The sequence below is a fragment of the Rhipicephalus sanguineus genome, chromosome 11 (assembly GCF_013339695.2).
Source record: "Rhipicephalus sanguineus isolate Rsan-2018 chromosome 11, BIME_Rsan_1.4, whole genome shotgun sequence".
Taxonomy (NCBI): Eukaryota; Metazoa; Arthropoda; class Arachnida; order Ixodida; family Ixodidae; genus Rhipicephalus; species Rhipicephalus sanguineus.
This window is the reverse complement of record NC_051186.1, coordinates 9,888,967-9,903,242: the sequence shown is the minus strand read 5'-3', so window position 1 is coordinate 9,903,242 and position 14,276 is coordinate 9,888,967. Positions and strand designations below refer to the sequence as shown.

General features: G+C 44.5%; 1 protein-coding gene across 1 annotated transcript; it reads right to left on the bottom strand.

Moving 5' to 3' along the window:
- Positions 1-1,064: 1,064 nt before the first annotated feature.
- On the bottom strand, positions 1,065-11,304 carry LOC119375546 (epoxide hydrolase 4). Its single transcript, XM_037645742.2, has 7 exons — positions 11,208-11,304; positions 8,478-8,706; positions 6,987-7,123; positions 6,414-6,526; positions 3,759-3,936; positions 2,107-2,243; positions 1,065-1,540 (listed from the first exon to the last, which is right to left on the bottom strand). Exons 2-7 carry the CDS (start codon positions 8,664-8,666, stop codon positions 1,131-1,133), a joined length of 1,164 nt encoding a protein of 387 aa, XP_037501670.1. The 5' UTR covers positions 8,667-8,706; positions 11,208-11,304; the 3' UTR covers positions 1,065-1,130.
- Between the last annotated feature and the right edge of the window lie 2,972 nt (positions 11,305-14,276).

The following is a 14,276-nucleotide window of genomic DNA, read 5'->3' as shown; positions in this document are numbered from 1 at the left end:
TCTGTTTCTGTGTACACATGTCTACATCTGTCTGCCGTTCTTTGTCTTTCCGTTTTTTTTTTTCCTTTCTTTCTATCTATTTCTCTCTTTCTATGATATGCTTCACTCTCTTCCATCTTCTTTTCCTCATCCCCCCAACCTCTCCTCTCCTCCTCAGCCTCAGTTCCCCTTCCCGCCCTCTTCGTGTATACTATACAAGGCTTTGTTATGCTCTGCTAGCGTGCCTGGATCACCGAGTAGTTATGGTGTTCGCCTTCGAATCGTGGGTACGCGAGTTTGAATCTCGCCTCGCCAAGGAATTTTTTAAATGCGAATGCATTTCTTAGTCGGGCTATGTGAGGCATCCGGCGTTGTCCGCGCGCCTCTCCGCTCTCACTCCCTCTCCCATAGCAACAGCTGCGGGCGCGCGCGCTCCTTCTCTCGCCGTTCGCTCTCTCGCTTCTCTCGTCGTCCTCCCTGCGCCACCGCCTCAATGTAGTGCGCTTGAAACGCGTTTGTAGCGTTTGTGCTGCCTTGGCACAGCCTGAAAACAGCGCGTTCTAAACGCGCTTGTGCTGCATTGAAGGCGGTGGCAACATCCCTGAGGTGATTACGAACGCACGTAGGAAGCGTTCGTTGAAAGAGGCGCCCTAAGGGGAGACACTTGAGCGCGTCGATGTGTCCAGCTTTACGCCATTAAAATTACTACGCCTTGTACTCTCGGCGCAAGAAATGCATTCGCATTTCCTCACGATTTCCTTCAGGGAGGTGGGGGCATTTTTTACTAGCAATTTCCCTTTCTCTCTAGCCATGTGCTTGTTCTCTCACCCATCAGAATTTTTCGATCCCACGCCGGATGAATCAGCACACGTGTTCTGGGAGCGAAGTAGATGATGAACAGCACGAAGAGGAAGAAGAGGCGAACACAGCGAGTACAGGTTCATCATGGCGATAGTTCTCGTTTCGCGGAATACAACCAACGGCAACAAATAACGTTCAGTTGCGATTTCAGCGTATGTCCTGTGCACTCGTTTTCTCCTCCTTTATTTAGTTACACGCTGCTTCATCAAAAGTGGACCAACGGCTGGCATAAACAGCTACGCTGTTGAAAAATCGAAAACGTACATGCAAACTGCGCGTACGCGGGTAATTTATTCCAAACCAAAGGTAGGTACAGTCGCGTTTTGTGGAAGCAACGGACATTCGGCCAACCTCCTCGTTTTACCCGGTGCAGTCCACTCCGCGCACTTCCCCACCTTTTCTCCTTTAGGTGCTGCATTCTTTAGAAGCTCAAGTTTTCCTTTGAGTGCAAACTCCCTGATGCGGCCGGTAACCTGTTCGGAGCACTCTCGCTGTAACCAGTGCCCTGCCCTCTTGTAGTATAGCAGGTATGATGACGGAAGCCATTCTTGGTTGAATCTCGCAATGGGGGATGTGTAAAACGCGTCCTCTTGTCCCCACAGGATGAGCGTGGTCACGTTGATCTTGCGATACTGCAGCTTATACAGTTCCTCACTCTCGTTCACAGCGCGGTAGTAGTTGATAGCCCCTGTGAGGGCACCTAGGAAAAGAGAGCGGAAAATATGTGTTGGATATCGTAATCTATGAATTGCAGATGGAGAGCCTCAATACATCGCCAGGAGTTCTGCAAGTGTAACGGCACTTGACTGATCATCTGCATTCACGTTATGGTGATACACTAGGGCAAATCATGTAGCCCTACAAGCGTGAAACACGATGTCCACAACATTTTACTATTTAGCCCTCTATGAAAAAATATGCTACTGTGGTTCACGACTAGGACAACATACGTACATCCCTAACGGCTAATGCTGCCTGCTTTCTGCAGCTATTCAGTTATCGGCCCAATTATAGAAAAAAAGTTGCGTACATCCTTTTGTTTCCTAATATGCACAGCAGCAGGCACAGCATTTGATAATGTATAACGTGACTGAACTTCAAGGTGAAAAGGGGTAGTGCTCAATCTTCTATAGGGGCACATTGCGATTAAAATAGCATGACTGGAAAATACTAGGTGACGAACTAATTATTTCCTGCGACGGCTTGTTTCATTCACAATTGATTGCGAAACGATGTGCTGATTATTCCAGGTGTCCTGTATTATACCTTTCTGGGAGAACATGTACTTGTGGGCGTACTCCTCGTCCGTATTGAAGCCTCTGTGCACTTGATCAAAGAAAGCGAAGTCCCGCATGATTAGGTACTGCTCGGGAACGACGGGGTGTCGGAATGGAAGCAGATACCTGCGGTAAAGAAATCACAGGGTAAAAATTAGTTCAAGCTATTCAGACGGACATATATTAGTATTTGATATGCATACACAATTACATAAGGACACAGAGGAAACAGGGAGAGAGCATGCTGACAACTGCCACCTGGAGCGGCACGACGCCTTCGTACTCTTTGGGGAGGAAGTAAGAGATACAGGAAAGGAAGATAGGAGGGACGAAAGAGGAGGGAAGATAAGACAGTAAAAAAAAAAATAAATGACGAAGGCTTGGACAAAATAAGTAAAAAACATAAAACTAAAATGCGGGCAGTTTCCACTAAGCTGCACAAAGCTTTGGCAGAGCGCAGCTGGTTGACCCTCAGCTCGTCGCGCTGCAGCATGGGAATCACGACGCCGGCGGTGATTGGATGCAGCGTGCTTGGCTCAAGAAGCGGCAGCTAAGAAACGGCGACGGGCGGATCCGGAATACGCGCAAAGCTTGCCACTCTGAATGTGTTGAAATCGCTGTCCCTGAGCCACGGTGTAAGAAACTGTGGCGGTCGCTATGGCGATGGCGCAGCAGGGTTGGTTTGGTAACGGACGTCTTACTGACAGTTTTAACAGCTTCGCTGCTAAAAACGTCCATCAACGGGTAGCCAGATTCGTTTGGTTCATAAAAGTCAGCAGAGCTCGATACGCCTGGTGGCGTCGAGAAGCACACCTTCTCCGAAAGAGTTAATCGTCAATGGTCGTGGTCTTAAATCCAAGGAAGTTATATTCCTTAATCACCAATGCTCGCTTCTTAACGAATGCAGGACGCTCTAATATAAGATACTCAAGTGTTTCGCAGGAGCCACAAGCTGCACACAATGAACTGTCCACATGTCCTTGACGGCATAAGCGTTCGCGTCGATCTAGCTCGTAACGCTCGACTAAAAGAGAAAATTATGTGGTCTAGGCCGTACTCGCACACTGTTTCCCGTGAAGGCAATTCCCACAATTCGTGGGATCTACCGGAACTTTTTTTTTACATTGAGATGCAAATAAGCTCTTTGCTATGCCTGCAAACCTCAGATGTAGAGCCATTATTGCCATAAAGTAAACGCTGTTGGTTTATAACTGCTTACTTTCTTCGCTATGACCCGGCTGAGCGCTTCAGAACTCCACCACTTTCTGCCTATTGTAGACCCTATTTCCGAAGCCCTAGGCCGAACGTCTTCGAAGAAGCACGCTATTACGACCATAATTTCAACTGTCACAAGTTGAATTTATTGAATTTATATTTACTGATCTTGCCACATCAATTTTTTTATTTATGACAGCTTAAACGGTGGTAAAACTCGCCAATATTTTGAATGTTACAAATACTATTTGAGCGGTTTTCGCCTTTGAATCACTTATTCACATCGCTCTGACGCCATGTCAGCTTCGACCGCCTGTGTTGAGATTTGCGAACTGAGAGATAGGCAACACAGCTCACGCCAACAAGAACTTATGCAAATTTGTTTAGAACGAAACTTTTTTTAAAGTACCGAGACCGAAGGCTCACCATGACATCCTGATCTGCCGGAGGCTTCGAAGAAGCTGCTTTGCGAATGCCTTCGGGTGCATGCCGTTGATGATGATCATCTTGTCAATCATCTTCTCGTACATTGTGGCAAAGCAAAAACTGATCATGCCTCCCCAGCCATGGCCAACGAGAACCACCTGTCTAGTATGGTTCGGATCTTTAACACAAAGTAAAATGAACATTAGCATTCGCAAAGATTAAATCCTTCGGCAAGAACTCTTAAGCTGCAGAAAATAAACGAAACAGTGGTAGTAAATAGGCTGAAAAACTTGTGTTTGTTCATCAGGAAACGGCTAAGACCATTTCGTTTGGTGATTAAGAGAACGCCGCGAGTGACGCGGTTGGTGCGGGCACAACACGTTGTGCAGCACATTCAACTGATGCTAGCGTGAATGTCACATGAGTTGCCGCAGAGACGTTCGCACAGCACCGCTTTGTTTCCTATTAGAGCAGCCAGGGACACGCTAACCGCACGCATTACCGATGATTTCACTGGTGAATGGGCGATGGCGCGCTACCTCGATGCTGCCTTTTCGATGGAGGCCAAAATGCTTGAGGCCCGTGTACTTAGATTCAAGTGGACGTCAAAGAACCCCAGTTGGCCGAAATTTGCGGAGCCCTCCACTATGGCAGCCCTCATAATCATATCGTCAATGTGGGGCGTTAAACCGCAACACGTATTATTAATATTACTTCTATGCTGCCGTCGGCAGACCTCTGTTTATGCAACGTTGTGCTTTTTTAAAAAAGTCGCGAGCCACCTCCGCTTTTCTGTTCATGCTTCCGATGTGCCGTCTTCCGCTTTCATGTCCTTTCTCTCTTCGCTGTCACTGTCCTTTATTTTGCGCTGTGCTCTGTGTTAGCTCTTTTTCATTCTCTCCAGTGTCAACGGAACATTAGCTCGGTTCCACCGACGCCAGCGACGCGAAGCGTAGGAACGGGCACATACATGGGCTGTGTTCTAAAAGAAGGGTCTCGTATATCCGGCGCTCGTTCTCAACTGCGTCTCAGAGGAAAGGCACTATTTTGCTTACAACTTTTTAGGGCCTGGTTCAATTGATCATAGGACTCTATGCCGGCTCTTGTTAAGCAAGTTCGCGCAGGAGACCAAGTAATGAATGTCATATGCTTATCTTTTATTTCGGCGCCTGCACATTTGACGAATTGCTGCGGGCGAGTTCGCAAGGCGCATTCACTTACGCCGAAACATTAGCATCAAAGCAGCTTTGATACATTCATTTTCAAAGTATGCTTGGAAAAACATCGTGTCAATGTTACCTTTCTGCTTCAATTGAAAAACGTGGTGTTTTGTTCACAAAGTAAGCGTAACAGGAGAGTTTTTTTTCAGCAAGTTCACGACGCGTATAAAAAAATCCAGCCACTCTACGTTTTATTCCCCCAAGCGGATATGCCTTCAAAACTCCTCAGCTCCATTGAGTAATACTAATAATAGGAGCTGTTGGGGTTTTGCGTCCCAAAACCACGATACGATTGTGAGGTACACCGTAGTGGAGGGCTCCGGAAATGTTGAACATCTTGTGTTCATTAACCTGCACATAAATGTAAGCACGCGGGCCTCAAGCATTTCGCCTTCATAGAAGTGCGGCTGCCGTGGCCGGAATTTGATGCCACGACCTTCGGGTCAGCAGTCGAGCACCATGGCCATTAGACTATCGTGACGGGTGGCTCCATTTTGTGAACTGGAACATGTGCCATGATGTAAACAAATGAAATGATAATTACTGAACGATGGGTATTTGTGCAATAATTAATGCGATTTTTAAGATTTGTGGAGGTCCTCGTTTTGTAGCGGTTCATTTTTTACGAACGTTTCTTATTTGCTCGAACATTCCAATGACTAAGGGGCACTGAAGAGAGTTACAAAACCAATTAGGTTGATAAATCATTTTTACCGATCAATATCACCATTAATCTCCCTATACACGGCCACTATTGCAGGAGATTAAGATGATTGTCTAATTTTTAATGCCGCGCGGAAAATACAGAACCTTATTGTGAGATCTGCATCACATATTCCAGTACTAGGTTTCACCTTGTTGAACCTGGAATGGGGCGTTCACCGAGAAGAGAGGCAAGGCAAGCAAACGAGAACGTCATGCGAACAGGGCCCCATACGGCTATCGCGTTGAACTCTAAAAGGCAAAGCTTAAGCGTCCTTCCTCAGCTAGGTTTGTAGACGTACGCGACAGGTATGTCACGTTGTTCATATTCAAACCGGCAAGCGCACGAAGGCAGGGACGATGAAAACGACACACAGAGCGCTATGCTATTCGTGTCGTGAACTGTCAATTATAGTTCATGAAAAATTATTTCTCCTCCGGACCGACTTTCGGACCCCGACCAATTTCTCGTCAGCTAAGAAGCTTTTATTCCTGAGAAATCCGCATGGACGTCATTGTAGCTGTGTGCTTCACACAGGTGGCTGGCAGATGCTCCTTTCATGACCGAGGCCAGAAGACCGAGCATCGTAACAAAGGATTTTCACCATCACAACCACCTCGCGTGTGCCTCTGTTCACTGTGTGAGGTCGTCCGAGCATTCAGTGTGGCCGAAGTAGCTAAAGAATGTCGTCGCTGTAAATGAACTAGTCATGATATATCCATTTTTACTTACTTATGTAATCCAGCAGACCTTTCACATCCTGGATCAGTAACGTCATCACATATTCATCGGGATCATGGGGTTTTGTAGAAAGGCCATAGCCGCGTAAGTCTGGAGCCACAACGCTGTTAGAAGAACGACAAAAATGAAAAGAAGTGAATGTAATTTGCAATGTAATTTTGCAAGAATACAGTGCGATCCTTGCGCGGAATTAACATAGCAATAAATGAGCGCGTATTTTTCACTCAAATACGTGCAGTCACACAAAGCACCGCAGCAAAGTTCTAAAGCGTGCATTGCCGTGCGCTCACTTAAAGCGCTTTAATTTTGCATTGCCTTAAATTTTGTATGTGATTGTACGAGCTTTGCACGCAGTGACCTGAACATTACTGGCGCCTCTTCAGCTACGCTGCACATGCCAAAATAGACTTCCAGAACACACAAAATTCATTATATGTTGTGAGTAACACGAAGGCGTTTAGGAACCACGCATTATTATTGTACTTTTTAAATGTTAGCTTAATCTTAATTCTGCTTACCGCACTAAATGCTGTTGTAACTGCAATACACGACAAGCATATTTACCAGAAATTGTTGGCGAGAGCAGGAATCTGCCTGTTCCAGATGTACCAGAAGTCGAGGAATCCATGCAACAGAAGCACCACAGGACGATCTCGAAGTGTACTTTCACAACCCTTTGACACGTAGTGAACTGTAATGGACTGAAAAAAGAAGTTGAGGCTATAATTTTACATTCGTACACGGAATACTTTCGGCTTCAGGGTAGCCACAAGCCAAGAATTTGCAAGAAATTCCTCCTTACTTTTTAATAGAGACACACTCTACCTTTTCATAACTAGCGATCATGGATGCTTAGCTCATTTCCGCGATCGTACAGCACGAAAACCGAAGCGTAGGGCGGGACCCGCTTTATCCGTAACGTCGTTGTAGGAAAAGTGAACCATCTTACCACTGAAACGTGTTAACAGTTACCGTCCGCGTCATCTATATTACAGCTGTGCAAGATGTAGTTTACTTTATTTCTTGCTGCATTTTTTTAAATTTTAATTTCAAACTTCAGTTGTAGTTCGTGTGTTTTTTCACTCTAGAGTCGGCCATCACATCACCCACTACTTGATTCCTTTACATTTTTTTTTCATGTTGCGCAGTGCGATTCAGTAATTTCCATGACTAATAGCTCCTTGGTTTATATATAACCTGAATGCGATGGGAAGCACACGCTTCCAAACTTTAAATCATATCCTTATAAACAAAATCTGAATGTCTTTCACATTGTCATTTACTAAACGTATGTTTGTACTTAAACAAATTAAACCTGAGTTGGTCTAAATTTCTTATCCCTAATCCAAGACTGTTCTCAAACATCTGTGTATATCGTTAACCAAGTTCACTTTATATTGACCAGAATGTAGTTGACGTGGGAATACACTGGTTACTTCATCCATATTCGCTTAAAATTACCGGGCACAAGTTCCCATTTTAGATGCAGATGTTGCCCTGTTTTCCTTACTTGTTTTCTTTTTCTCAGGTCAAATGTAACTGTCAGTTCAAGTCAACGTGGTGAAGGTGTTATACAGCAGGGATACGCCAAATAGTTTCTGTGTGTGTGTGTGTGTGTGTGTGTGTGTGTGTGTGTGTGTGTGTGTGTGTGTGTGTGTGTGTGTGTGTGTGTGTGTGTGTGTGTGTGTGTGTGTGTGTGTGTGTGTGTGTTTTGACACGAGCTACACCACTTGAATCACTCGAAGTAGCTATTGAGCCCTCTTAAGGAAAACCAGAAGCAATGCGTACCACATTTGGGCACTTCGGTGTGACAAGCGTGGTACCTAAAACACTTGCGCGACATTGAGGTTGTCCCAAAACTATTGGACTCATCTACGCAACAAAAGTAACACGATACATGAAGCAATTCTTTTTAGAGCGACCGGCCGACTTAACAGCAGCAATGACGCCACATCTTTACATACTATGTCGGTGGAGGGGTCCTTATAAGGCGCCCCTTATTAAAAGCAACGCAGTGCCTTCTTGGGAATATCTCGATGAACGAGTCATACGTACAGAGAGTTTCACAGTTATGTGGTCTCCGTAGCTGCGATTGCTGAAGTCTGCCGGCTCTTGGCGGTTTAAGGGCTTTAGGATGTCTTCTCCGTGCCACGATATCTGCAACTTGACGTACGCCTCCATCCAGATCCACATAGTACTTCCGATAGCAAGGACGATAAGTCTGCCGATACTTGAAGGAATCATGTTGGCGTGATTGCCTCAGATACCATAAATTGCAAACAATCTGAAAAGCAAGGCAGGATAAGGATAAGTTCCCGCTGGAGTTTAGTTTCGATCTGCATGTGAGGCAAAACCACAATTTTGTGGAAACTTTTTAGCACTACCGCGGCCACCATTTGAATTCCTGGTTTACTGCAGTGATTCCACTCTTCCTAAAACCTCTCGTTTATTCGCCTTAGAGTGTTCAGATCTGCGCACCTTCTACAGGCAATCGGCTTTGCGTTTTCATAAGCGCTGCATTTCGCGCACGCGCAGAACATGACAACTACGCAGTATTCTTGCTTGAAAATTGCCCCGCCACGGTGGTCTAGTGGTTATGGCACTCAACTGCTGACCCGAAGGTCGCGGGATCGAATCCCGGCCGCGGCGGCTGCATTTTCGGTGGAGGCGAAAATGTTTGAGGCCCGTGTACTTAGATTTAGGTGCACGTTAAAGAACCCCAGGTGGTCGAAATTTCCGGAGCCCTCCACTACGGCGTCTCTCATAATCATATCGTGGTTTTGGGACGTTAAACCACAAATATTATTATTATCTTGCTTGAAAATTCGTTTGCTTTAGCGGACACCTTATTTCTTAAAATAATCTAAAAGTAATTTGTAAAGTAATTTTAAGCGTCAGTCTTATCAATGTGCCAAAACATTTAATTTTCAAGTTAGCATTGTACGGATTTCGGTTCTAAAAATAATCACTACAATTAGTAACTCACTAAACTAGAGGGCAGCAAAATTAATAAACGTTGACATTACGCTTTCTTGAATTCATTTGTCAACGTAACCTTATACTTGCAATTACAAAGAGCATTGGTTGCACAACCGCCCTAGCAGCAAAAAGAACTACGGCTGCCCAGCCGCATACAATAGCCATTACAATCTCTGGTTCAGATACGTTGATGTACAGTTTTCTGAAGCCACCACTTCAAAGTTTACTATGCTTGCACTATGTTATCAAACCCTCGCAGTGTTGAATGCGTTTTTCTTTGCTATTTCCTGGACACTTCTCGCCGAAATGTGCTTTCTTTAGTACAGTTGTCATGAGCCCACGCCATATTACTGGCTTCCTGAACGCATTTTTTGTTCTGCGATGCATGGATTGAGAGTCGTAAAAGTTCCGTGTTTGAGTGGTTGCGGTGTCTGTCTAATAGTCTATTAAAGCACAGCTCGACCCTAGGTATGACCACAAAAAACGAACACACAGTTTCTACGGTCGCCTTTGGTCTAATGCGTTGTTTACATATTACGCAAGAAAACGATATAGGTCGATTTGTACGGTTTATTGCACGAATGTCAGAGTTTTCATGTTTGGCATGCCTAGGTACCTTTATTAGGTGAATTGGCATTTTATGCGCCCATTCCATACATTATCTATATTAGAATCAATGGCAACGTGTCAAACTTTTGAAAATTTTCAGCTGTATGATTACGAAAATGATCTCCGCAATATAGGAAGCTCAAGCTGCCGACTGAAGTTAGAATCAATGAAACGATTCCTAAAGCGATGCTAAATGAGCGTGCTGTTGACGGCTATTCACATATTAACGTGAATGATTCGGCGAGTTAGTGCTTTATTGCACAAGAAAAATTTAACACGAGGATTCGCAGTGAATGTTGGGTGCTCAGGCCTGACGTGCAATTTGCGCCACTCAACACCGCTCATCATCGTCATAATTGAGACTGATATTTATAATCGTGACAAATGCGCTGATGGCGTCACCTGATATCTTCGAATGTCTTCTGCCTGCCGCCCTCGTGTGGCTGCGTAACCTAACTCGTTCTGTTAATTTCCTAGCAACTGATGCTGCACATCCTCTAATTCGATCCGTACTGCGATGTGCACCGCTGAACTGCATTATAACGACTCCGTACGGTAACATAGGTATTTCCATGCCTCTGAAAAAGAGTGCCAAGCTGACACGACAATTCTTCGCCTTCCTCTCGCAATATTATTGCCAGTTATCATGGAAGGCTGCCATTGGAAGACGCTCACGCTGTATGGAAGCATTCTGACATTTTGGCGCTCGCGAAAGAAATTATTCCTTGACAATAGCTTCTGTTTGCAAACAAGGGCCTGGTTAATATTGCTCATATGCGCTTCCTGAGTACGTCTTTAGGCTTTTTGCAAGTGTGTGCGAGACTTCGGCTAACCACACGAAGTTATTTTTAACCATTCATTGTAATAAAGGTAGGTGTTTCGACACGATAGTGCGCTTGTATAATAATAGCTACTGGGCTTTTATACGAGCCAAACTCTCGATACCAATATGATGCACGCTGTGTTCGTGGACTCCGGAATAATAGTGACCCACTTGGAGTTCTTCAACGCGCACATAGGTCTCAGTACACGGGTGTTCTTGCGCCCGTACTGTTACGCAAGCAATTCAAGCCGCTTCAGGATATACTTCTCTCCTCGCCAGATAACTCATGATAGGAAAGATCTTTCGATACCATTGCCTTACGCAGCGTGGCAAGAAACATGGCGCCGTGCTAGATCCATGTCAGGCGCACTTACCTTAGGAGTTATAAATATCCGCGCAGTCACATCTGGCCAGATTAGAAATTTTCGAAGCTAAGATTATTCGTTGTTGAATGTAGGAACATAGGTGTCGAGAAAGGCGCAATAGATAGGCTAGAAGGCGAAGCGCCATACCTTGGACAATGGAGCCTTTGTTCAGGCTTCGGCGTAAGCTTTACGGAAGCGTTTGTGGTCTTCTAGAAATTCCGAGCCGTGCGTCTTATTTCAGAGCAGGTACACACGTCAGCGAGGCCTAGCCATGAGTCTGTGACGAAACACCTCTGTTATTTTTTTAGCATTTTAACACGAATATACAACTACAGCTTCCACTTCCACCGCGTTACGTCTTGAGCTCATTCACAAAGGCGCTGCATGCATGAGAGGTTATGCTCGAAATGCTGGAAAAACTGCCGCATACTGTTCTAACGGCTACAAAAACATCTCGTGCGATGTTGCGTCATCAGCGAACGCTTACCGCAAAGGAAACTTCTGTCTCAGAAGACGATATTTCGGCGTCAATGTTACTACGAATGTGACAACGTGTATGAGAGAAAAGTTGCACGCATGGTTTTTCGGCGCGTTGCTTCTAGACTTAGTCTTCAGAGGCTTTCAAGAAACTGCCCAACGCTAAGGTCATTTTCGCGAAGGTATGCGGCAAAGTAGGATGGTGGGGAAATGCGGCCACCAGCACAGTCTTTTGTGATCTTCCCATTGCCCAATGTTTAAAATTGGCTGGCAATACACGCGCAATCGGTCTTCGGCAAGGTGGGCACTGCATATAGTTTGCGAAAGCAGCTGCTAGACTTGGGCTCCATAGAAAAAATTGTCACTGCATTGTTCTCGAGGAATTTTACTGACGTCACGTATACCGCGCATTCTTTCAGCTTTTCATATTGTCTTGGGAAGAATATTTCAGCATTGTTGACGCACACATTTTTTGTTGCTCTAAATGTTCTGTTGTTCGCCAACCAATCTACTCCGCTCTTGGGATATTATTTTTTAAGTGTTATCTACGTCGCCATAAAAGCATTACATGGGGAGAGGGGGTGAACAAAAACACAACCAGTAAAAAAACAGCTCTTTAAATATATACATACATACACACACACACACACACACATATATATATATATATATATATATATATATATATATATTGGTCATTCCATGCCAAGTGTCCCAGACGGGGCGCCCGCAAGTCGCAGATCTTCCTGATAAAATTTGCGCCTTCTTCCTGTGCCCCATAGAGCATTGTGGCAAACAGCTTTTGCTCGAAAAATTTTTGACGATCGTGGCGCCCCCTCGAAATTCTCTTGTATTTGTTAAACTGCGCCTAATAGAAAAGTGTATAAAATCTGTTTTTCTGTATTGAACTTCTAAACCGCTCTTGCGCTATCGCAGATGTTCTGGTTAGTTGTCCCATTTATTCATTCCGAAAATTTTGTGTTTGTCTACCAGCTACGTATCTTCAAAAACTACAAAAGTCTTCACAGTTCGTGATTTTTTCTTGAGCTATCTGGAACTCTCCCTAACCAATCTTAATAAGAGTACGATTTTCAGGAATGTGTATTTTAGTACAAAAATGTTTAGGGGTAAAATAGACTTCAAGTGTTTCCGAAAAAATTGTGAAATTAGAGAAAATATGTGATTTGTCTCATGTTTGACCGTATTTTTCACACTGATGCGCTCCAAGTGAAAATCCTCGCAATGCGGCGTTTCATAGAAGACTTCATCGTTAAGTAATAAAGGAAATCTAATCAAATCATTTTTTTTTGTTTTAAGGAAGAAAATAATTTTTGAATTTGGCCCTCCGAACGCGCCCTGCATTTGTATTTATTGCCCTTTCGCCGCAAAGCATGTGGTCGCCCTTGCAGCTGACACTCGCCACAGGCAGTGGCACGCGGCTTTAACCGAGGAAACCGACCTTAGCGTTGACGCAATGAATGATAGTCTGACTAGTATCATTAAGGAGTGTGCAGTGGAAGTCGGGGGTACAGTCGTTAGACAGGATACTGGTAAGCTATTCCAAGAGACGAAAAACCTCATTAATAAACGTCAAGCCATGAAAGCCTCGAATGCAACAGACAAAATAGAGCTGGCGGAATTTTCGAAGTTAATCAATAGACGTAAAGTAGCCGACATAAGAAAGTATAATATGGAGAGAATTGAGCATGCTCTCAAGAACGGAAGAAGCCTCAAAGCTATGAAGACAAAAATGTGCATAGGCAAAATTCAGATGTATGCATTAAGGGACAAGGAAGGTAAGGTCACAGCGAATATGGATAGAAAAGTTGAGGTAGCGGAAGAGTTCTACAGAGATCTGACAGCAGCCGAGACAGTCAGGATGATAACGTAAGAAGCAGTAATAGCCCAAAGGAACCTGACATCCAACCAGTATTGACAGGAGAAGTAAAGAAAGCCCTAAAGGAAATGCAAAGGGGCAAAGCCGCTGGTAAGGATCAGGCAACATCAGACCTGTTGAAAGACGGTGGAGATATTATGTTAGAAAAACTGGCCACCCTGTATACGAAGTGTCTCTCGACGGGGAGGATACCAGAATCTTGGAAGAATGCCAACATCATCTTGATCCGTAAGAGAGGGGACGTCAAGGGCCTGAAAAATTACAGGCCCATGAGCTTATTGTCCGTTGTGTACAAGCTATTTACGAAAGTAATTGCTAACAGAATAATACGACATTAGAGTTCAATCAACCAAAGGACCAGGCAGGATTTTGTACAGGCTTCTCAACAATATACCATATTCATACTATCAATCAGGTGATAGAAAAATGCGCGGAATACAACCAGCCCCTATCACAGCATTCATAGATTACGAGAAGGCATTTGATTCGGTGGAGACATGAGCAGTTGTGCAGGCACTGCAGAATCAGGGTATCGACGAAGCATATATAAACATAATGGAAGAAATCTACTGCGGATCCACAGCCACTATTGTCCTCCATAAAGAAAGCGACAGAATCCCAATAAAGAAGGGCGTTTGGTAGGGAGACACGATCTCTCCAATGCTATTCACCGCGTGTTTACAGGAGGTTTTCAGGGCCCTAGA